The sequence below is a fragment of the Microtus ochrogaster genome, linkage group LG4 (genome assembly GCF_000317375.1).
Source record: "Microtus ochrogaster isolate Prairie Vole_2 linkage group LG4, MicOch1.0, whole genome shotgun sequence".
Lineage (NCBI taxonomy): Eukaryota > Metazoa > Chordata > Mammalia > Rodentia > Cricetidae > Microtus > Microtus ochrogaster.
Genome location: NC_022030.1, coordinates 65,606,112 through 65,630,684, shown reverse-complemented (window position 1 = coordinate 65,630,684; position 24,573 = coordinate 65,606,112). Strand labels below are relative to the sequence as shown.

Here is a 24,573-nt window from a genome sequence, read left to right as displayed (position 1 = left end):
TGTTACATAGAAACCCTGTCTCAAAAACCTTAACCAGTAAACTACAAAACAGATCAATAGAAAGTATCCAAATTAATGTTCAAAGAAAAAGATAGGGGAGAAAAGCTAATGACAGCATCAGGTTACTTTCTGTATCATTTTTGGGGTGTTGGGATTTAAGTTGCTCGTCATCACCACCTGACTCATCCTTTTGACAAGAAAATATAGTTGGGCAAGGTGACACATGCTTTTAATCCCAGCACAGGGACAGGTAGATCTGAATTTGAGCCCAGCCTGACCTACATAGTGAGCTCCTCAAATGTATAGGGGCTACAGAGACCCGTCTTAAAAAACAAACCAAAAACTAAGCCTTGGAGATTTATCACATTCCTACAGCCTCCCAGAAGAAACAAAACTAGGTGAGCTGGTGGTGTGGCGGCACATAACCTTAATCCCAGGCAGAGAGGCAACAAATCTTTGAGTTTGAGGTAAGCCTTGTCTAGAGCTGTTGGTTCCAGGACACACTCCAAAGCTAGAGAAACCCTGTCTTAAAAAAAAAAAACCAAATTTCCACTGGTAGCCACTAACTAGTGTACTGTATTTAAACATATATGGTGTTTCATCTCTTGCTCAACACTTATGAGCATTCGTTTTGGTTTCTAGAGGACTGCAAACAAGAGCAGATCCTGTTTTAAGAGAGCCTTTTTCTTATGCCATTGTAATTTGCCATTAGCTGGATGCAAAATGTTAAAATCCAGGCATGGTGGTGGTAGTGGTACAGGTCTTTAATTCAGGGCTGAAGAAATAGTTTGGCAGATAGGAGTGCTTGCTGTTCCTTCCATGAATGGACGGACTCAGGTTAAGCTTCCGGCACCCAGTGTCTAAAAAACTTACCTGTGCGTTCCAGGTCAACCTGAGCCCTCAACCTCCTGGCCTCTATGGGTAGAAAGCATACAAGACACATACCAACAAACAATAGATGCAGAAAAAAACCACCAACATAAAAGAAATGGGAGAAAACCCAATCCTCAGATTTTGCTTTTTCTCTCTTTAACACCTCAGTCCGTCACCACCCTCTATCTTGCCTATCTTTTTGAGGTTCAGGAAAATATGAGAACTAGTAGATCATTCCTAGATAGGAAACAAACCACACTACTAGGCTAGTATGGTCAAAAGCAGATGAAAAACAGAAGTTCAGAGTTTATCTGCAGACCTCCCTCAGTTTTTATGTACAGTTATATTGCCACCAGCTGGAGAATGAGAAAAAGGAGTGACAACCACTTTCTAAAGGAAGTTTCCGCTCCTCTGAAATGGCTGCAAGGTTTTCCAGTTTAGAATGGGGGAGGCATCCTATAGTAACCCAGAGTAACTTTTGACAACTCTGCAAGGTAACTATCATGTATTCTTACTCCATAAGAAATTACCGCATGTCTGCCCTGCTAGCACCAAAACATACACCCACCATTGTCTGGCTTTCTTTTTGCTTTTTCAGATAAGGGTTTGTGTAGCCCTTGGCTGCCCTGGAACTTGTTCTGTATAGGCTAGTCTCAACCTCAAGATTTGCCTGCTTCTGCCTCCTGTTACTTTGACTACCAGTTTTACCATTTGTTTCCCTCCCCTGAAGTACCTCCAGTTCTAAGTTATTAATTTTTCTTTTCCCTAGGAATGCCAGCAGAGTCAAGGGCTCCCCTCCCCAGAGCAAAAGAACCCACCAAACTGATCCACATTATACAAAATCCAGTGTGTATAGCATCCTAATTATTTTCTACACAGGGTAAATACTTTAACCTTTAAAACATTTGAGGGCCACACCACATACCCAACCCAAAAGGTTCTAAGAGCAGAGGGCCTTTGAGTTTGTTCAAGACAAGCAGCTCTGCCTGATCTTTTAAAAAAGCCAATGGTGAGGGCAGGGTATTAAAAAACAGAGGATGGATGATGAGCCACTGAGATTAAGTTTTACTCCCATTCTAAACACACAAAGGCCAAGGGCCACTGTACTTCTAAATATATTGGAGGGAGCACCTTTCCTTTAGCTACACAAGCTTCCAGTCAGGTTCTCTCTACAGGATCTATACAGTTGCCACTTATAACCTTGTTTTCCAAGGGTTCTGTAAGACTTAGTATTTTTTTTTGTTTTGAACAGTTATAGCTCTGTCTAACCTGGAACTCAAAAACTGATTAAAATTACATATCACACAAGGTCTTGTATGGCTTTACTTTACTGCCATTTCAGCAATGATCCATGTGTTTCTCACCAATTGTCCAGTACACCCACCATCTGAGGTGCAAATGCAGCATCTTCAACAAACCTTCCAGTTCAGAAACTGCTGTGCTTTCTCCCCTCAAACTAATTTTCACTTTTGGTAGTCAGGATTCTTGAAAGCAGCAGAACACACCTCAAATCCCCACTAGTCAGAATCTGGCTGAATAGCAGAGTTGGTCTTGCTGAGCTCTTAAGCATCATTCCAAAAGGAACATTTAGGAAGGTACAAATCTGGCACCAGAGTTTAGGACTTTTAATTTGTCCTAAAATCACTGAAGCAAAAAAAAAAACAAAAACAAAAACAAAAAACATGATAAACATTCTTTTACAACCCCCAACGCAAAAAGAAAAAAGACTGTAGGAAAAAAAAGCCCTCTGGAAATGTCCTTAAAAGGCTCTGTCATTTTTAACAGGTAACAGTGTAAAACCCCAGAGTCCTTTCTTTAAAATGAATTGGGAAAGATTGGGATGGAAGGAATTATTCAAACTTCGTCTTCTTTCCTTGTGGCTTGAAGTCTCCCCCTCCTCCTCTTCCTCTGCCACCTCGGAAGCCTCCTCGACCTATAGGAAGGCAAAACATCATGAAGAATGCATAATATTTGGAATTGACCTTCCCACAAGGATGGTTAGGACACAAAGTTAGGAATCAGAGGTCCAACTTACCTCCAAAGCCTCCCCGGCCTCCTCTGCCGCCAAATCCGCCTCTTCCTCCTCTGCCACCGCCTCGTCCTCCAAAACCTCCTCTGCCTCCTCCTCGGCCACCAAAGCCACCCTCACCCTTAGGTTTGGCCCAGTCCAAAGTAACTTTGTTTCCATCAATTTCTCCATCTTCCATGGCCTCCTTGGCAGCTTTGGCATCTTCCTCACTATTGAAATCTACAAAACCAAACCTAAAATAGAATAAAAACCAGACATTTTAAAGTAAGCACATTCATACACACCAGAACCAAGTCATCCATACATAATTATACAAAAAGCACTTTTATTGGAGGTCAAGAAAGACACAAATGGGATAAATTCTGATTGGTCTGAATTTAGATCTCAGAATGTCTCACACGATAGCCAAATATACCTCTGTAAAAACAGAAGCTAAGAGCTAGTTCTGTGAATTCTCTCTTCTTCTCTTGCGAATCCATAATCTGCCACCAGTAGACAGAAAGGAGCTCAATGAGAAGACACCGAAGAGCCACTGTCCATGAATACAAAGAAAAGCAGCATTATGTCCTACCCTTTAGAGGAACCTGTTTCCCGATCTGTGACGATTCTTGCACGAACAGAGCCCTCAAATGATTCTTTTAAGGTCTCCTCAGTGGTATCTTCAGAAAGACCTTTGACAAACAGAGTTTTGGATGGCTCTAGAAGAGAAAAATGTTTGTTTTACAGGGTTTGATTATGTAGTCTTGGCTGGTCTAGAACTCTGATCCATTCATTCTGCCTTGACTGCTAGGATTAAAGTCACATACTACCACATTCAGCTGAAGTAGATTCTTAATGACAGTGACTTTGTATGTAAAATGTATACAATACTTGTTTTTAATCAGAAAAAAAAGCAATTAATTACAAGTAAAGGTAAAGAGACTACACTGGATTTGACATATCAACCTCAAGAGAACCAGAGGGCAATCAAATCCACAAGTTGCTGCTTTGAGCTGACATGACACAGCTGGATCAGAACTTGACTATCTAGAGGAATTTTCTTGAGATTTCATCAATTATTTCTCAGGTAATCAGTCATCATATCCAGTTGTCATTTACTCAGCAGCAACTTAAAGCAACCAGCCCCACATTAGCTCAAAAAATTGCCACCCAAACCCAGCTATACCATGCCAAGGGGACTTACGACTTCTTGCATTAGCTGATCCCCTGGGTCCTTGTAACTCCAGCCTGATTGTTCTGCCCTCGATTTCCATTTTATTACAGGAGCTTAAAGCTTCTTTAGCATCTTCAAATGAAGCAAATTCTATAAATGCATACCTGAGGATTGAAAAGTCTATACTCAGAATAAAGCTTACAAAAACATGGCACCACCACCAATACTATTACTATCAACATTTATTGTCACTTGCATAGCTAAAAAGGATAGTGTTTTTGGTTTACCCTTCTTAGCTGTGTAAAGAATATGTCCAGCTCACATCTAGCAACATTAAAAATAATTATTTTACCCTTTAGATTTGCCTTGTTGGTTCTGGGGCACTTTGATAAAAGTTGCTTTCTCAAATACCTCCTGAAGAGTTTCTTCTGTTGCACTGTAGGAAAGGTTACTTAAAACCAAAGTTTTTGATTCACCTGCAAGTACAAAGATATCGTTATTAACAAGGCATGTTATGTCTGTAAATTAAAGCACTCAGACAAGAAGGCCACGGTGGGCTACATAATAAGCTTGTTTCAAACTACCCCACAAAAGAATGCTAAATGAAAACATTGATACTTCAACCATAGGCCCTATATCATAGAATCCTAAGAATCACCACCACACTTGACTCAAAAGTGAGCATCTACCATACACAGTAATGCCTTGATTGCTCCTTTAATTTTCAGTCTAACTAGATGACGGAAATGATGTTGTCCTAGATTATTTCTAAAATATAGTTTAAGTCATTTCAAATAAGACACACCTAACAAGGAAAGCAGTAATTGCCTTCTCTGAAATTAATTTAAATTGTAATTTAACATCTCTCATTCACGATACTAAGCATTATGAACAAAAAGTGAATCAATTCTGGCTAACCGTAAAGTACTTAAAGTATGAAAACAAGTGACTTCCATCCCTACTGTGGAATGAACCCCTTTAACTTACCACTCCAAGTGCTATTCTTTCCAGGTCTTTCTTGCCTTTGTTGTCCTTTCTCCCCAGTGTAGTAGAGTGAAACAGAACGCCCATCAATTTCTGTCCCCTGCTTCTCTTCAAGGTTTTTCTGTGCATCAGCTTCAGACTTAAATTCAATGTAAGCAATCCTACAATTTTGATAAACAGAGTACCAATAGCTCTAAGATCAAAAAACCACCTTATGTCAAAGAGCCACATAGTACTACGTTTAACTGCCCAGAACCACATTCTTCTCATAAAATATGGAAGGTTAGTCTGATGTTACCAGGAGCCTAAGGCAACAGATATTGATTTGGATGTAAGGCTAGCATGTAACAGCGATCACAGCTTCTAAAGCAATCTGCTCGTCTTGATGCCATACTCCTGACCTCAGCATCTTAGGTGGTGGAGGCTAGAGAACCTGGCTACAAATTAAGTCTGAGATCAACATGTACTGCATGTAGCCCAGTTTTGGGGAAGATGTAGGGCTGGAGAGATGGCTCAGTGGTTAAGGGCACTGGCTATTCTTCCATAGGTTCTAAGTTCAATTTCCAGCAACCATATGATGTCTCACAACCTGTAATGAGATCTGGTGCCCTCTTCTGGCATTTGGGCAGAACACTGCATACATAATCAACTTTTTAAAAAGGAGAAGGACACTAAACTACCAACTCAAACACCTATTGATGAATAAAAGTTTATTGTTTAGATACAAACATACCCTTTACACCTCCCATCTTGGGTAACCATTCTGATCTCCACAGCATCTTCAAATGCTTCTTTTAAATCATCCTCAGTGATGTTGAATGAAAGGTTTTTTGCTAAAAGTGTTCTTGCAGCTCGAACTAGAATTAAAAAAAAAAATCCAAGCACATCATTTAACAAGTCACTAGAGAATAAAACAAGAAGCTCCTATAAAGGACAAGGCTCTATACTAAGAAATAAGGGACAGAGAGATGGTTAAGAATACTTTGCACAAAGAGGAGCCATGTTCAATCCTTAACACTCATACACTAGGCACATGTCGCCTACGCATATACAAACTTGCATATGTGTGTGGGGAAACCATCCCACCCAACACATTTAACATGTACAAATACAGAAAAAAACAAAGGCACAAATTTAGGAGTCTGATATGATTTAAGAAAGAACACTTACTAATCTCATTGCTAATGAAAAACCAAATTTCATGACTGAATGACCTGAAATTACAAATCTAAATACTTTTTGAGCAATCACATTAACAACGATAGAACAATATCTGAGCTGCTATTAGCCTGTCAGAATGCAAATCCACTAAAAACATTGTATAGTTTCCTGGTGGTTATGTATATTTTAAGGTTCCATCCCTAAGATATTTCATCACAAATATGGATTACGATAATCAGTGACATTGTGTCTTTATGCAGTAAGTTCATGACCTGGATAAACTACAAAATGAGTTCATAGCCACCTTCCCAGATGTTTAAAGGGAGTGAGGATATGTAGCACAGGGTTAATGAGTGCTTGCCTAGTATGCAGAGGGCCTAAGTTCAGTTTCCAGAACTGTTAACTAAAGAGAAACAAACACTTCAAAATCCTAATTCTAAAATATAAAATCCTTTTGAGTATCATGAATTCATTCTAAGATAGTTCACTTATAATTCTTTTTATTGTTTAAGCAGGATGCCAAGCTGAGATCACAGCATGAAAACACATATGGTTCAGAGAGAAAGCTCTGGAGCTTTCTCTCCTACTTTGTGGTGCTTCTAGAGGATCAAAATCAGGTCAAGCTTCACAGTAAGCAGTTTTACTCAAAAGTTATCCATTCTGCCAGCTAACACTACAATTTCCTGAGTAAGACAATCCCTGCTGAGTGTAACACACTACTATTAATACCAGCCTGGTTTACCTAGTGAGCCTTAGAATTGTCAGAGCCACACAGGTAAGACTCAGAAAACCTAAAATTATACTCCCTTTTGAATTCATACACTTTAGCAGTCGAAGGCAGCCACACACACAAAGAACTTGTCGTGTCACCTTCTCACCATGAACCTCACCTACATCAATCTTACAGGGTTTTAAGGGAGAATGGGCCAAGCCTACCACCAGACCCTTTTCTTTTACATACCTTTCTTACTATCTCTTCCTTTTGGTTTTTCTAGTTTAATTTCATTGCCAAACACTTTTAAACCAGTGAGTTCCAGGGCCTTTTCTTGGTCTTCAGCAGACTCAAAGTCCACATAGCCAAATTTCCTTGAAGATGAAAAGGACAAAATTATAGGCTTGAGAGTGAACATCTGCCACAGAATCAAGTCTATGTACCAGATTTCTTCATTTACTGCACTGCTAGCTGGAAAAGGAACCCGCTCTAAAAGCATTCAGTATGTCTATAAAGGTCCAAAATGCCATTTTTGTTTTTCGAGACAGGGTTTCTCTGTGGCTTTGGAGCCTGTCCTGGAACTAGCTCTTGTAGACCAGGCTGGTCTCGAACTCCCAGAGATCCGCCTACCTCTGCCTCCCAAGTGCTGGGATTAAAGGCGTGCGCCACCACCGCCTGGCTAGTCCAGAATGCCATTTTTTTTTTTTTTTGGTTTTTCAAGACAGGGTTTCTCTGTGGTTTTGGAGCCTGTCCTGGAACTAGCTCTGTAGACCAGTCTGGTCTCGAACTCACAGAGATCCACCTGCCTCTGCCTCCCGAGTGCGAATTTTTAAACTTGCTGTTACTGGACATAACCAGAAGTCAGACATTGAAACTTTAAATCTGTGGGTTCTATGATTTGATGACTTAGTTCTTTAATGGCTAATCTTCATTAAAGTAATTATAGATCTTCATGTTTAACAGTATCTGCTAATCCACACATACAATAAAAAACTTACCTAGTTGTACCAGTTCTGACATCCACAACAGCAAGATCGTTTTTAGCAAAAAGTTCACTGATGGCATCTTTTAATTCCGCAACAGACTTGTTTGGATTAAGGTTTCCAATGAAGAGATTGTAAGGTGTTGTTGATTCCGAGCCTACACAGAAAAAACTTAGTTCTCTTATAAGATCACTACACATAAACTTCAGCATAAAATTTTTATGAAGCACATCAGCATACATAGTGAATCTCAACACCAGGTTTCAGTATTAAGTCCCTTTGTCATTCATCACTTGTGCTATTACTACTTTTATCTCCTTTCAAACTCCCCAATTTTGTAGGTTACCTTCCACCACTTTCTGTTTCTTGGCTTCGGGGACTTCTTTCTGCTTGGTCATTTCCTTCTTCCTTTTTCCAGGTGCTACTTTAACAGGCTCTGGATAAGATTTTTAGTGTCAATCATGAGTAAGCAGATAGCTAAAGCAATTCCATTAAACATTAATGAGGTCCACTTTAGAACTTAATTTGATTACCTTCCTCCTCTTCTTCATCTTCATCATCCTCTTCTTCATCTTCCTCCTCTTCATCATCATCCTCATCATCTTCATCATCCTCATCATCTTCTTCAGCCACAGCCTTGGTTTTCACAGGAACAACTTTTGCAGGAGCTTTCTTTCCTTTAGCAGGTGTGATCTCCATAGCTTCTTCCTCAGAGTCTAAAAGAAAGATGGCTCAGCAATGACAGCCAATCTTGGTAACATGAATCTCTCACACTTAGAAGAGTCTAAGAAAGGAAATGAAATCCTGACAACATGCTGTTATATTATTATGAGCAAAAAAAAAAATGTGACTATCTAATCTAACCATAAAGTGATCAGGGAAAGTACACTATATTGTTAGCAAAACCTAGGTCTTAACTATCCTGCAACCTGAAATCTATTTACCATCATCATCTTCTTCTTCATCATCATCATCTTCCTCTTCTTCCTCCTCATCTTCATCCTCTGAGGCAGGAGCAGCAGCAGCTACTTTTGCTGGCTTCCCTCCTTTCACTACTGGTGGTTCAAATTCATCCTCTTCCTCATCATCTTCATCCTCATCACTGTCGTCTTCTTCATCGTCGTCATCGTCATCGTCTTCATCACTCTCTTCCTTCTTGGCATTCTTACCATTCTTAGCACCCTTGGCTGGTGTGACAGCTCCCTTTTTACCAGAGGCTGCTACCAATGGTTTTCCTTGTGCGATTCCCTTCTTACCAGGTGTTGCAACTGCTTTGGCTGGTGTAACTGCCTTCTTGGCTGGTGTGGCTGCTGCTTTTTTACCTGGGGTAACAGTAGCTTTCTTAGCTGGTGTGGGAACAGCAACCTTTTTTGTTTGTGAAACAACTACCTTCTTTGCTGGAGTTGTAGCCTTCTTGCCTTTTTTCTGAGGGATGACAACCTTAAATGCAAACAAATCATGAGCATTTTCCTTTATCCAATGCTATGTTACTATATTGCCACTAACTTTGAATTCAAGAACCCTGGCATTAGTGTTAAGTCCTGGAGTCAAACGACTAACAGAGATGGCACAGCAGTTAAGTACTTGTTACTCTAGTAGGACTCAAGGTCAGTTCTCAGCATGCATCCACAAGATGGCTCTAAATCCAATTCCAGAGGATCCAAGAGCATTCTTCCATGCCCAGGGCACTAGGCATGCTTAGTACAATCACACACACACACACAGACACACCAATAAACTAACAGAAAAACTAATCTTAAACCCTGGAGTCAGGGTACATGGCTTTCTATATGCTCATAGTTGCAGATGCTTATCAGACAAACACCCAAGTTTAAGAAACCCTCACAAACAAGACCGGCTTTTAATTCCACCCCTACACCGCAGCCTAACTACTAGAGCTACAAAGTATTTTTACTTTCATTTAAAAAAGTTCCACCCAAACCACACTGTTAATTACTAGTATACCTCCTCTAAACAAGAAATCTGAGCATGATCATTATATAGCTCCAACTTAACTCAAATTCAAGAATATCAGCCGGGCGGTGGTGGCGCACACCTTTAATCCCAGCACTCGGGAGGCAGAGGCAGGCGGATCTCTGTGAGTTCGAGACCAGCCTGGTCTACAGAGCTAGTTCCAGGACAGGCTCCAAAGCCACAGAGAAACCCAGTCTCGAAAAAGAAAAAAAAAAAAATTCAAGAATATCCCTACTTCTGCCTCCTGAATGATGGGATTAATTAAATTACCATGTCTTTAAATGAACAAGTAAGAGTGCTAATGAGTACCAGATCTATCAAACTGGTAGCACTCCATACATATCAGATGTACTTTAAACATTCATTGGCTTCATATAGCTTACACAAAAGGCTGAAACTTGGTGATAGGGGACAGAACTTAAAAACATTCATGATGGAATATTGGCAATGATAAATAGTGCTTGAAGAATTAAAAGATTACACTTACATCTAACGTGTTCAGTTTAGTTTATTGAAATATAAAAAAATAAACCCATACACATAGGAATAGACAAATATGGTGCCACCTGAACTATGAGACCCTTATTCTCATCTAAATCAAAGTTCTGGGTTTCTTAATAAATAATCTGTCATAAGCTGCATGCAGTGGCTAAGGACTTTATTCAGCAGACTGAGGTCAGCCTGGTCTACATATTGAGTTCTAGAACTGCCAGGGTCATAGGGCAACCCTGATTCAAAACAAAAATGGGAATTTTGGGGGCTGGAGAAATGGCTCAGTGGTTTAAGAGCATTGCCTGCTCTTCCAAAGGTCCTGAGTTCAATTCCCAGCAACCACATGGTGGCTCACAACCATCTGTAATGAGGTCTGGTACCCTCTTCTAACCTACAGATATACAGACAGAATATTGTATACATAATAAATATTTATTTAAAAAAAATGGGAATTTTGTGTCATAATGTCCTTCCAAAACGCATGAAGCCATGTGATCATAGTCTGAAGAAAAATAAGTTGGAAAGCCAGGCGGTGGTGGCGCACGCCTTTAATCCCAGCACTTGGGAGGCAGAGGCAGGCGGATCTCTGTGAGTTCGAGACCAGCCTGGTCTACAAGAGCTAGTTCCAGGAGAGGCTCCAAAACCACAGAAAAACCGTCTCAAAAAAAAAAACAAACAAACAAAAAAAAATTATTAAAAAAAAAGTTGGAAAAATTCTGTCTTCTAAAAAAGGAGGGAAAATAACCTGTTAGGAAATCTATTTATTACAGCACATGAAGCCTGACTAGTGAAATGGACATCCCTCCCAAATCGTCTATTTAAATCCTCTATTTAAATCATCAATGGCACTAAAGTACTTGTCACTCAATCACTAACTGCATACTACAATTCTGTATTTCTGATAAACATTTAATTCGTTTGGTTTCACTGCTTAAGCTTATCCACCTGCCCCTGCCTCCCAGTATGCTGGAATTAAGGCCAGCACAGCCCATCATATCTTAAGCATTTAATATGACTTTTCAATTAGCTGTTTACCTCCTCTTCTCCACTGCTGTCATCTTCTTCATCTTCTGACATTTCTTCATCCTCACTATCTTCTTCCACTTCTTTTGGGGGAGGAGCCATTTTCTTGGATTCACCGTGGGTTTTGCCGGCCTACAAGTGCACACAAAATCATGCCTCTGCCCCATTTTGGGCTTTGCCATTATCTTCTTTTCTGCACAAGCAGAAAAGACATCCTTTTGACAATGTATGGCAATATAGCATATTTTGCTCAGAACTACCTATAATTTCTTTCCTATTCAGATAGCTGAAATCTCTACCATTAATTACCAACGCATTTTCAAAGTCTACTTACTAGTCCTTGCCTTTTATGTTCTAGCACCTTCGCCTGAATTGAACTTAGGGATAGCCCTCTCCATTAATTGCTTGGGCAGGGGGTATCTTCCAAGTCCCTTTTTAGAAGGAGCACCTAAGAGATCTACTTCCGACTTTCTCGTGTTAGTGGCGGGCCACGTGGGGGGATCAAGCAGGCCACCACGCGCTCCCTCTGGAGTCCACCACGTGCTGGTCGGCCCGTCATGGACAAACCGGGGATGGCTAGGTTTCCCACGTAGGTTAAACCCCCCGAGCCCCCTTACTAGCGTACCGACACAGCCCGACCCTGAGGCGCGCGACACACGCCGAGCGCTAAAACCCACGTGGCGGGCCGCGCACCGGAGCACGTGCGCCAGGAGGCGGGGCCCAGCGAGCGCCGCTCGCACGAGTTTGGTTCCATCTCCAACCGGCAGCCCTGGCGCCTTCTCCACGCTCGGCGGCTCCGATCTCAGTTCCCCCTCAACCCCCGCCGCGGCACACACACGCGGCGACCCCCGCCGCACTCCACAGCCGCCTCCCGGAACCCGCCTCGGCCCTTCTCACCATCAAGTCAGGAGGCCAAACGCCGCGAGACCTCCCGCTAGTCGCGCGAGACTTCCCCCCAGCATGGCGCCCTCGAACGCGCCCGGGATTGCGCTCAGGCCCTCCTCCCCTCCGCGGCGCGCGCGCGCGCGCCCCTTAGGCAGCAGGCCTAGCGGCCCGTGTCCGCGCGCGCAGGGCCTCTCACCTTTGCGAGCTTCACCATGGTGGTGGATGACGGCGGCGGCGCAGTGAGCAGCTCAGAAGAGCCCGGGAGTACCGACGCGAACTCGACGGCAGCGGCGGGCACTGAAGACACGGGAGCACGTACGACTGACTGCCAGCTACAGCTAGCGTCTGAGGCAAAAGACTGAGCCTGCCCAGTAATCGCCTCTGGAAAGGCGACGACGGTGTCCTCGTGACCCTGCCTCCGCCAACCAGAGCCCGCGCCCGTTCCCCGAGCCAACCGCGATCCTTTAAGCCAGGCCGGAGCGGGGCGGGACTACGGCGTCTATGGGCGGGGCTTGGGGCGGGGCCTGACGGCAGCGCCCTGAGGGCGGGACTTATTTTGCGCTAGGCGGACGTTGACTGGTTGGCGTGCGGGTCAGTTTAGCGGCCTGCTCTCGCCGCGCCTGCGCCGTGGGAAGCGCCGAGTTTGGCGCTGCTTGTGTGAGGGATGTGGGGGTGGTGACATGGCCGGGATGCTCTCATGTGCTCGAACGCTACGGGCACCCCTAGGCTCGCGTGGCCGGGGGTGTTCCGCGGGGATTTCCCCCGTGCTGCGGAAGCCAGCAACCCACGGTGGACGTCGCTGCGGCCTAAAGGGTTCGCCGTGCGTCCCTGCCGAGGAGCCGGAGAGCTCCGGAAGTCCAGGGCCTAGAGCCCACTTGGGCCAGCTCTCAGCCCTCGGCCTGCCCTCAGTGGAGCCGAGCACATCCCCTTGGCTACAGTGGTGTGCCTAGGGCCACCGTTCTCCTGAGCTCCTAATAAAGGCTGCGTGTGTGTCAGTGTGTGTGCGTGCGTGCACACGTGTGTGCAGTGCACAAACAGCACACTTCATGTTTAACCTCACGCGGTAGGTAGGTTTACCTCCTATTGGGACAGGCTCGGAGAGGTGACTTCCTGGTGTGTGGTGGCCGGCCTGTGACCACTCACGGGTTCCCCCGATGGCGGGAAGAACAGAGTTAGTTCTCTTGGGTTGCTTAAGTGGATTGCCCCGTGTGTGGGACCTTGGTTCCAAGCGTGGCATACTGGAGTGTTTTATTCTAGGGTGTTTTCTGGACATCTAAAACCTAACTTGCTACAGAGTCAGGGTTCCATCATCTGACAATCTTGGTTGAAAATCACCTGTGGAGATTTTGTCCGGCGTGTTGAAGCAGGCTCTCACTTGCTCTTGCTGTCCTGGAGCTCACTGTGTAGACAGGCTAACCTCTACCTGCCTCACGTGTGCTGAGGTTAAATGAATGGCCACCACGCCTCGGGAGGTTTTAATGCAAGCGGCATGTGGTTCGGTCTCAAGCTTTCTTTCTGAGCACAGGCCTTTGGAGATAAGTAGGAGTAGTTATAGGTGACTAAGGCCTTCCCAGCTCAAGTCCACACTAGTGCTCTACGGTCAGGGCATGGGGTGGAGACCAGCGCTGTGGTGTGGGGGCTTTGTCTTTAAAGAGAGACCGGTGACAAGGGTCACTAAGCATTGCAGCTCGGATGAAAAGGGATGCTGACAAGATTGGGAACCAAGGAGTACCACAAAGCCACCGTAAGCGTTGACGTTTACAGCCCTGCTTCAGGGAAAGGTTTTGCTGTGATCCAGCTAGATGAAACAAGGTTTCATCAATCTCGTTCAATAGATTGATTGGGAGGGAAGAATCCAGGAGGGTGGCTGCCTCTGCCATGGTGGGAAAAGGCTGTCTCAGCTGAACAGGTACAGGGCTTCTTAGGGGCGGTATTTTTTCAACGTGGAAATTGGTCGGATTTCAGTCCCTGAGCTTGGCTGGATTTTGTGCTCAGGAACTGGTTGGTTTTCATGCTGAGTTCGTGAGGGCCAGAGTGTGTTTCTTTGACTCTGGCTTCAGGGTCAAGGTAGGTTTCTTTCACTGGCCCTTTAATTTTTTTGGGGGGGTGGGGGGGTGTGGTTCGAGACAGGGTTTCTCTGTAGCTTTGGTGCCGGTCCCGGAACTAGCTCTTGTAGACCAGGCTGGCCTCGAACTGCCAGAGATCTGCCTGCCTCTGCCTCCCGAGTGCTGGGATTAAAGGCATGCACCACCACCGCCCGGCTTTCACTGGCCCTTTAATCTTGAGCTCTATGGTATGGAGCCAAGAGAGACTCCTGGTAGAGGGACGGGAAGAATGGTGTGAGCCAAGACCCTGGGTATTTCCAAGCAGAGCAGGCTAAAGCCACTTGAGACAGGTGAGCTCTGAGTGTGAAATGATAGGAAGATTCCCAGCAACACTGGCATGGCGCCTCTTCTTTGATCCCATCTGTCTGTATGGGGTCTTCCTCAGCCCTCTATTGTAAAGTGCCACTAGGAGACTCACTAAGTAACACGCAGGTATTATCTCTTATTAGTATTTTTCTTGGCCATTTATTTATTTTTTTTAAGTTTTATTTATTCACTTATTATGTATACAGTATTCTGTCTGCGTGTGCATCTGCAGGCCAGAAGAGGGCACCAGACCTCATTACAGATGATTGTGAGCCACCATGTGGTTGCTGGGAATTGAACTCAGGACCTCTGGAAGAACAGCCAGTGCTCTTAACTGTTGAGCCATCTCTCCAGCCCGGCCATTTATTTTTTTGAAAATATTTCTTTTTATTATTATTTATTTATTTATTAAAGATTTCTGTCTTCCCCGCCACTGCCTCCCATATCCCTCCCCCTCCCCCAATCAACTCCCCCTCTCTCATCAGCCCAAAGAGCATACTGTGTTCCCTGCCCTGTGGGGAGTCCAAGGACCTCCCACCTCCTTCCAGGTCTAGTTAGGTGAACCTCCAAACAGCCTAGGCTCCCACAAAGCCAGTACGTGCAGTAGGATCAAAACCCAGTGCCATTGTTCTTGAGTTCTCAGCAGTTGGCCGTTTATTATTAACTTGCCTCTTCCCCATACAGAACACAAACTCTTGTCTGCCTTATTCCTGGTGCCTAAAGTATTGCCTGGTACATTGTAGTGTTGAAAATTACTTGCTAACTGTTGTTATGGATATAACTTAGTGGTAGGCGCATACATGGCCCTAACACCACAGAAGGAAATGTGAACTTAAGAACACATTTTGGGGGGGGGGGGCGGCTCAGGACAGGTTTTCTCTGTACATTTGGAGCCTGTTCTGGAACTTACCCTGTAGACCAGGCTGGCCTCGAACTCACGGAGATCTGCCTGCCTCTGCCTCCTGAGTGCTGGGCTTAAAGGCCACCACTGCCCAGCTGATCTTGGTTTTGTGTGTGCCAGGCAGGCGCTTAACAACTGAGCTACCTCCCCAGCCCATTTCTACCTGATTTTTGAGCAGGGTTTCTGTAACTGAATCTCGCCTTTTATAGACAGGCTGGGTAGTAGAGGCCAGGGATCCTCTGTGTCTGCTCCCTCCACCCACCACCATGGTGCTAGGATCACAGGAATGTGCCAGCCCATGCTTCTGACAGGGATGTTGGGGATCTGAACTTGAGCCCTCATGTTTCTGCAGCAAGCACTTTATCCACTTAATATTCCAAGGTGAGAGGACTGAAGTCAAGAGCAAAAGGCAGAAGAATAATGACGTTTCTCGGTCAGTTTCCCCACGTTAAAGGCCCTGCCTTTTGTTCACTGTGCTTAGCTCACTTAGTTCCAGTATCTGACAGCATGTCTCAGCATTTTTTTTTCTTTTTGAGATGGCCTTGTTAGGTAGGCCAGGTTGGCCTGGAAATTGGGTTTCTGTCTCTGCCTTCTGAGCTTTACGGGTGTGTTTCTTCACACTTGGATTTCAGCAAATACTAAATGAAAAATATCAGTTATACCACATAAGGTACAAAACAGCTAGGCACAGTCGCTGATGCCTATAATTCCAGCATTTGAAATGCTGAAGCAGGAGAATTACCATGAATTTGAGGTCTGAATTTATAACATGAGTTACTGAGTTCCAGATCAGGCTGAGCTACAAAAATAGACCCTATCATCAGCATGAATAAATAAGATTCAAAACAACCAATTATGGTGGCATATGTCTATAATCCCAGTTCTTTTTGAGGATTGCCAGTACAAAGCTAACCTGGGCTACACCAAAAAAATAAAAGAATAAAAACCAACCCTGCCCCACCCTTCCAGTTTCTTGGACTAAACAGCAGGCGTGGTAGTACCACCATTGGTGTGCAGGAGTACTACAGAAGAAACCAATTTCGTTTGTTTGTTTTTGTTTTGAGGACACATGAGTCCTGGGAGGAATTGATATAGAACCTGTCGTAAAGAATTAAGATATGTGAGAAAAGGTCTTTTTTGTTGTTGTTGTTTCTTCCTTTCAGACAATGGCTTATGCTGCAGTCTAGCCTGGTCTAGAACTGACTGCCACAGCCTCCCTAATACAGTGATTATGTAGATGAACCACCAGGCCTGACTTAGGAAGAAACCTTGGATGAAGGACCACTTCCTGGACAAGAGCAGCTCGGAAACAAAGATATGGACGGATTTCTTTTTTTTTTTTTAAAGATATATTTATTTGTTATATATACAACTTTCTGCCTCCATGTATACCCACACGCCAGAGGAGGACGCCAGATCTCATTACAGATGGTTGTGAGCCACCATGTGGTTGCTGGGAATTGAACTCAGGACCTCTGGAAGAGCAGACAGTGCTCTTAACCACTGAGCCATCTCTCCAGCCCTGGACGGATTTCTTGTAGCCGTGTAAATAAATACCCACATGTAAGTTGTGGAGGGCAGCACTTCTCTCTGACTAGTTCAGTGCCTGATTAGTGAGTGGAGCATGGGTATGAATTAAGGATAGCCCTGTCTGCTGGTGTCTTGAGGGAGTAAGCTGTCCCAGAAAGAAAGGAAAGGAAATCCAGGTGGGCAGTAAACACAAAGATCTTAACCTGCATAGGATTGTCCAGTGCAGTGATGCGTGCCTTTAATCTTGCAGTTGGGTATCTTCAGGAGTTTGAGGCCAGTCTAGTCTACATAGTGAATTCCAGGACAGGCAGAGCAGCATAGACCCTGTTCCAAAAACAAATAGCTTGCCAAGAAAGCATCAGAATTATAGTTCATGAAAGTTTATTCATCTGTATACATGACCTTGAACTCCATGCTTTCCATCTACTAAATGAAGGCAGTAATTACTATTCCTTTGCAAGGGAATGCCTAAGTACTAACAGTAAGAGAAATCTGATCCACATGCGCTAGGGTTTTAACATCCAGGTCCAAGATCATGGAAAGGAAACCAGAAGGAAGCTGCCTAAGTGCCTAGAAACTAGAAGAAGGCTCTGTCCCTCCTCCCCAATCTGTAACCAGGACCACGAGACACCATGATAAAATAGGTAAATGCAGTTAGTTTATTTATTTTCCTCATAATTTGTTTATTTTTATTTTGTGTGCATTGGCATTTTGTCTGCATGCATGTCTGTGTGAGGGTATCAGATCTTGAAGTTATACTATGTGCATTGTTCTGAATTCTCCTGTTTTTTATTAACTACATCTCATAATCCCACTTATATCTGCTGCTATATTAATAGTTACAGGCTCTTCCTTATATAGAAAGGTCATTTACTTAACCAATTGCTGTTCTTAAACATTGCAGGGAGAACTGTATTTAACTATTATTACAAACTAGTAAGTAGCCAGATGGTGGCACACACCTTTAATCCCAGCACTTGGAGGCAGAGGCAAGTGAATCTCTGTGAGTTCAAGGCCAGCCTGATCTACAAAGCGAGTTCCAGGACTGGCTCCATAGCTGTTGAAAAATACTATCTTGAAAAACCAAAAAAAGTCAGGTGGCCAGGTGGTGGTGGCGTGCACCTTTAATCCCAGCACTTGGGAGGCAGAGACAGGTGGATCTCTATGAGTTACAAGGCCAACCTGGTCTACAGAGCGAGTTTCTGAACAGCCAAGACTGTTACACAGAGAAATCCTATCTCAAAGCCAAACCAAAGCAAACTAAAACAAAACAAAAATCTATCAAACTAGCAAATAATCCTTTTATGCACTTTGTCTTATACATGTACAAATACACATCTGGACAATCTTACTAAAGCAGCTGGATCAAGGGTCCAGCCTTTTACATTCTGACAGGTGCTCTCACATGCAGAACCTGGAGTCGGTCCCAAACTTTGGCGCTCTCTCTCTTTCTCTTCCCGTTCCCGTTACTTTTGTCCCCAGGGACCTTTGCCCCTTTTCTGCCCCTTCTCTCTCCTCTTCCAATAAACCTTCAATGTGACTCCTTTCTGCCAATTTTTAAAATTGCAATACTGGTTCCCTGACCGGGAAAGGTTCTCCTGGCACCTTCTCCTGCCAGCAGGCAGTTTGAGGCACGCTGGAACCCCAGAATGGGTTCACATATGACAACCTTGCTTCTCTGGGATCGCTGGGTCCCTTCATCCAGCACCAGCATGATTGGTGAGCCACTCCCTCTTCCCCACCTCTGGCTATTTCCCACGAGTGAAGACTCATCTCTGAGCGCGATTTCTCGACTTTTGGTTCATTAAGCCCTGGTACCAGGCAACCACAGCTCTCTTGGCCTCAGAGCCCTAGGTCCCCCTGCACTTTGTATGATGACTCACTGGTCCCTCGGGTCCTTCTGGCTTTGCCCTTCAGCCCCTTGCTCCTTGAGTGACAACTCTGGGCAGCTTGTGCCTCTCTCTCTCTCTCTCTCTCTCTCTCTCTCTCTCTCTCTCTCTCAGATTTGTTTATTTATTTATTTTTTTATGTATACAGTATTTTCAGTATTTCTCAGTATTCTGTCTGCATGTATGCTGCAGGCCAAAAGAGGGCAGAGGACCTCATTACAGAAGATTGTGAGCCACCATGTGGTTGCTGGGAATTGAACTCAGGACCTTTGAAAGAGCAGGCAGTGCTCTTAACCACTGAGCTATCTCTCCAGCCCCAAACACTCTTTTTTTTTCCTTCTTCTTTTTTTTTTTTTTTTTTTTTTTGGTTTTTCGAAACAGGGCTTCTCTGTGGCTTTAGAGCCTGTCCTGGAACTAGCTCCTGTAGGCCTTTTTCTCTCTCTTGATAAAAGCCATTGGATCTTGTTCTGCTTCACTCATGGGGAATCCCTGCCTCACCTGCTCCCCGTTTCTAACAATAAACGAAAGGGAGGAGTGTTCAGGCATCTGTACTGGCCTGCCCTGGGGGGTCCTGGCAGGATATATCCTCAGCTGCAGCCACTGAGAACCACCTGTGCACCTTGGCCACCTCCCATCTCTGTTTCTGTTTCTCTCCCATTACTCTTATCCCCAGGGACCAATCCCTGTCCCCTTCTTTGTCCCCTTCTCTACCCCTTCTTTCTCCTCTTCCAATAAACCTGTGTGAGCCCTATTGCATGGTGTGGCTCCTTCCTGCTGTATTTGAAATTACCACGAACTCAGGAGTGTGATCAGTCTCTGACACCAGGTCAGATGCTCTGAAGGCACTACCCTGAATGGCTAGCCACTGTCACCTCCAAATTTGCATAAACCTAGCCCAACTCTGTCCTGTCCCTGCTGACAGGTACTGAACTGCTTGCTGTCCACTGTTCCCACTCAGGGACCTAGCAGCCCACTGGACGAAGTCTGGAGGATTTGAGGATAAGAACCCACGAATCCCAGATAGACGCCTCTAGGAATGGATTGTCTCAGGTTCCAACCAAATAAGAAAGTCATATCAAATATTTAAAACAAGTTTCACACAGGGAACTGTTTACGTGAGTGACAGGATCGCTGAGAAGACTGAGCAGCTGCTGCCCTCTCCCCCTGGGTTCTTCCCACTGAAAGTAGAGCCCTAATAAAGGAAAGGTGCCTAACTGGCTCTAAGGAGATGGAGGACCTGTCTTCTGAGTGCCAGGTCTCCATCCAGCCAAGCCTGGAGAGCACCTAGGTAAGGAAGGTTGCAGTGAGTTCACAACCAACCTGAGCACAGCCTGGGATGCCTGCTGTGAAGATGGGCAGAGCTGAGTTCCCTCTTCCCTTGTTCTCTGAGGCCTTTATATGCCGTGCAGAATTTTAGCCAGATGCCTACATCATAAGCCCATCACCAGGCTGTGGCATTTTGAATGCAGTCGGCCCCCATAATCTCATAGGGAGTGGCACTATCAGGAGATAGGGCTTTGTTGGAAGAAGTGTGTCAAGATGGGGGCTGGCTTTGAGGTTTTCATATATTCAGGATACCATCCAGTGAGTTCAAATTCCAGAGCCTGCAAGATGTAGGATGCCCAGCTCCTCTAGTACCATGTCTGCCCGCATGCTGCCATGTTCCCCAACATGTTGATAATGGACTAAACACCAGAAACTGTAAGCAAGCCACCCTCAATTAAATGTTTTCTTGATAAGAGTTGCCATGGTCATGGTGTCTCTTCATAGCAATAATAAACTCTAGGACACAGGCTTTTCTTGGTACTTTAACCCATCTGATTAAAAAATTACTGCCAATGGTGGTGGCACATGCCTTTAATCTCAACACGCGGGAAGCAGAGCTGGGCAGGTCTGAGGTCAAGGCCAGCTTGGTCTACAGAGTGAGTCCAAGACAAGAAAGAAATCTTGTCTTAAAAAAAAAAAACATGCTGGGCGGTGGTGGCACACGCCTTTAATCCCAGCACTCGGGAGGCAGAGGCAGGCGGATCTCTGTGAGTTCGAGACCAGCCTGGTCTACAGAGCTAGTTCCAGGACAGGCTCCAAAGCCACAGAGAAACCCTGTCTCGAAAAAAAAAAAAACTGGGGCTGGAGAGATGGCTCAGAGATTAAGAGAACTGGCTTCACTTCCAAAGGTCCTGAGTTCAATTCCCAGCAACCACATGGTGGCTCACAACCATCTGTAATGAAATATGCTGCCCTCTTCTGGCCTGTAGAGACATGCAGGCAGACAACTATATACTTAATAAATAAATAAATCTTTTAAAAAAACAAAGATTATTAATATTACGTATGTAATTTTGTTTAAAGATAGGCTGTCATATATATAGACCATGCTGACTTCAAACTCCTGCTCCTCCTGCCTCCGCTTATGAACGCTGTGACTGTGGTGTGTATCACTATACATTTATGTTTTGTGTGATAAATGTTTGTTTTGACAAACATTTGATAAATGTTATGTTTTGTTTGTATAAAATCGCCTCAGAACCGGGCCAGTGTGTCATAGTCTCTTCCTGCTGCCTTAGTATCAAGATGTAAAACTCTCAGCTTCCTCAGAACTATGTCTGCCTGCACACCAATATGTTCCTGCCGTGACGAAAATGAACTAAACCTCTGATCTGTAAGCCAACCCTAACTAAATGTTTTCCTTTATAAGAGTTGCTGTGGTAGCAGGGGGGCAGTGGTGCACACTCTTAATCCCAGCACTGGGGAGGCAGAGGCAGGCGGATCTCTGAGAGTCTGAGGCCAGCCTGGTCTGGAGAGTAAGTTCTAGGACAGCCAGGGCTACACAGAGAAATCCTGTCTTGGGGAAAAAAGAGAAGAGAGTTGCTGTGGTCATGGTGGCTGTCTAGTCACAGCCATAGAAACCTAACTAAGATATTTTGTTTTCAAGATTTTTATTTTGGACCATATCCCTAGTTCCACCTCCCCCTTCTCTGTCTCTCTCTGTCTCTGTCTCTCTCTCTGTCTCTCAGCAAGACCTAACTGTAGTCCAGGCTGTCCTGGAACTCACTAGGTAGCCCAAGCTAAACTCAAATCCATGGCAATCCTCCTGCTTCAGCCCTCTAAGTACCAGAACTAGTGACTTGAGCTACCACACCCCACAAGCCATGCTTGCTTTGTGTGAGCATGCTGTTTGACCCAGAGTGGGAGTCAGCACAGCCCCCACATTCCCCAAGAGCAGATCACCAGCTACCTCGATAGCAGTGCTATAGCAGCCCAGCCACGGGCCTGGATGGGTTTCCTGGCCTCTGACTCCTTTATCCCAGTGGCTGTTCTAAGCCTTCTCCCCCTCCAGGCCATTCGCTTCTGTCCTGTCAGTTGCCAACCTCATTCTACTTGACAGGGAAGGGCAGACTTCACTGAGATGCTCCCACTTCTGGTTTACAGAGAGCCCCAGGCAGCATTGGCTTCCCATCATGGCCTCAGTGTCCCAGAGAAGCCAGAATCGTCCTCTACAACACAGTTCCTGTGGGTGGTCTCAGCCTCTCGATCACAGCCACCTGCTGTGCGAGTGTCTCCTTCCTTTCTGTCACCCAGCCAAGGAGCTAGCTTGTATTTTATGTTTTGGTAGCCTTGAACTTGAGATCCTCCTGCCTCCCTACCAGAATGCTGAGATTATAGGCATGTGTAACACCAAACCCCACCACTATCCTTGTTGCTGGCCTGAAGGGCAGTTTGTAAATCTCTCCTCATCACTGTGCAACTCTTAGAGTTGAAAGCTGCCAAGTGGGTGCTAGGAATCGAACCCTGGCCCTCTGGAAGTCAGTGCTCTTCATCGCTGAGCCATCTCTCCGGCCTCCTTCTTCAACATTCTTTCTCTTGGTAAAACCATTTGCCTGGTAGTCCCCATGTGTTGCCCTCTGCTTGGCTTTCCTTTTCTTTTCTTTTCTTTTCTTTTCTTTTCTTTTCTTTTCTTTTTTTTTTTTTTTTTTGTTGTTGTTTTTCAAGGCAAGGATTTTTTCCACTAAACTCTAATCCCAGCTCTTCTCTCTAGGGACGGTTTCTTTGGTGACAGCTGAAGCTCCTTCACAGTGGCTCCCCTTCCATCTGATGGTGTCAGCATAGCTCCTTTCTTCCTGAGCTCCAGACTCTGCGCAGCCCAGTAGATGTCTCCCTCCACGTTCAGCATCTGGCCCTTGAAGAGTCCAACAATAAGAATATAGAAATGTAGATTCCATAAGTAAGAATGTAGAAATAAAAAAATATAAAGTTGTAAGCCTAGGAGAATGAGAGCAGGCTGTCCAGCAGCTTTCTCAGCAGTTTATGGATTAACTATTAACCATGGGTTACTTTGTTTTACAACAAATAGCTCTGCCTGCAAGGCTGAAGTGCCCTCTACAAACTGAGGGTCAGCTCTGCAAACAGAGTTAGCCCTAAGGTAACAGCCTGGCCACCTGTGGTCAACAAGGATATGAACTGAGTTAATTTTTTTTTTTTTTTTGAGCCTGGAACTAGCTTTTGTAGACCAGGCTGGCATTGAACTCACAGAGATCCGCCTACCTCTGCTGGGATTAAAGGCATGCACCACCATCGCCAGGCTCTGAGTTAACTTTTTAAAGTTTTTTTTTTAATATTTATTTTGTATACAGTATTCTGTCTGTCTATATGTTAGCAGGCCAGAAGAGGGCACCCCATTACAGATGGTTGTGAGCCACCATGTGGTTGCTGGGACTTGAACTCAGGACCTTTGGAAGAGCAGGCAATGCTCTCAACCTCTGAGCCATCTCTCTAGCCCCCTCTGAGTTAACTTTTAAATGATGAGGTGTACCTGACTTTTTGGTTGTGCATTTTCCCATACCCTTCCCTGCTGTGTGAAACCAACAGTATCAGGGGAGGTGCAGAGCTTTGATAAACACTGTCAGGGAGCGCCAGGGACAAACAATGGACTAAATACAAACACTAGTTCCCTGAAAAACTCTGTTAATGGAAATTGTAGAGGACAATTTGTATCTGGGTTTTACCTCGAAGCTGTAAAAACCCCTTTATTATTGCCTAATGCTTGTTTCTCCTTGCTATAAAAAGGGGGAGTTCGGAAACCGTCCTTTGCCACAGCCTTACAAGTCCATCTCTGGCTGTGGTCTCAGCTAGCTGATAGACTAGTGCCCCATGGAGATTTGTTTTTCTTTAATTTTTTGATTTTTGCAAATGAAAACCATTACTAAGAATTTTATGTGTTTCCAGGCAGTGGTGGCACCGGCCTTTAATCCCAGCACTCAGGGTGGCAGAGGCAGGTGGATCTCTGTGAGTTCAAGGCCAACCTGATCTACAGAGTAAGTTCCAGATAGCCAAGGCTATACAGAGGAACCCTGTCTCAAAAAAAAAAAAAAAAAAAAGAAAGAAAGAAAGAAAGAGAGAAAGAAAGAAAGAAAAGAATTTTACGTGTTCTGGTATCTGAAGAGATTTCTCAGTGGTTAAGAACACTTGTTCTTTTTTTTAAATATTTCTTATAGTTTATTTAACTTTATTTTATGTTTTATATGAAGGTGTCAGAACCCCTGGAACTGGATCTACAGACAGTTGTGAGCTGCCAT

General features: G+C 44.5%; 1 protein-coding gene and 3 non-coding genes across 4 annotated transcripts; all 4 read right to left on the bottom strand.

Annotated features, from left to right (window-relative positions):
• Positions 1-2,185: 2,185 nt before the first annotated feature.
• On the bottom strand, positions 2,186-12,658 carry Ncl (nucleolin). Its single transcript, XM_005361763.2, has 14 exons — positions 12,466-12,658; positions 11,397-11,516; positions 8,840-9,335; positions 8,429-8,611; positions 8,242-8,331; positions 7,911-8,052; positions 7,162-7,286; positions 5,773-5,896; positions 5,043-5,200; positions 4,408-4,531; positions 4,086-4,219; positions 3,474-3,600; positions 2,909-3,135; positions 2,186-2,806 (listed from the first exon to the last, which is right to left on the bottom strand). Exons 1-14 carry the CDS (start codon positions 12,481-12,483, stop codon positions 2,724-2,726), a joined length of 2,151 nt encoding a protein of 716 aa, XP_005361820.1. The 5' UTR covers positions 12,484-12,658; the 3' UTR covers positions 2,186-2,723.
• Positions 3,290-3,422, bottom strand: LOC113457709. Its single transcript, XR_003378218.1, has one exon. It is a non-coding gene; the product is annotated as a small nucleolar RNA SNORA75 (small nucleolar RNA).
• Positions 3,909-3,988, bottom strand: LOC113457714. Its single transcript, XR_003378223.1, has one exon. It is a non-coding gene; the product is annotated as a small nucleolar RNA SNORD20 (small nucleolar RNA).
• On the bottom strand, positions 8,122-8,195 carry LOC113457712. Its single transcript, XR_003378221.1, has one exon. It is a non-coding gene; the product is annotated as a small nucleolar RNA SNORD82 (small nucleolar RNA).
• Positions 12,659-24,573: the final 11,915 nt, after the last annotated feature.

Excerpts from the sequence above, each read along its gene's own strand:
- Ncl (XM_005361763.2), bottom strand. Across the intron at positions 8,053-8,241 it reads GAAACAGAAAGTGGTGGAAG|GCTCGGAATCAACAACACCT; the intron begins GTAACCTACAAA and ends TTTTCTGTGTAG. Across the intron at positions 5,201-5,772 it reads CAAGATGGGAGGTGTAAAGG|GATTGCTTACATTGAATTTA; the intron begins GTATGTTTGTAT and ends TCAAAATTGTAG.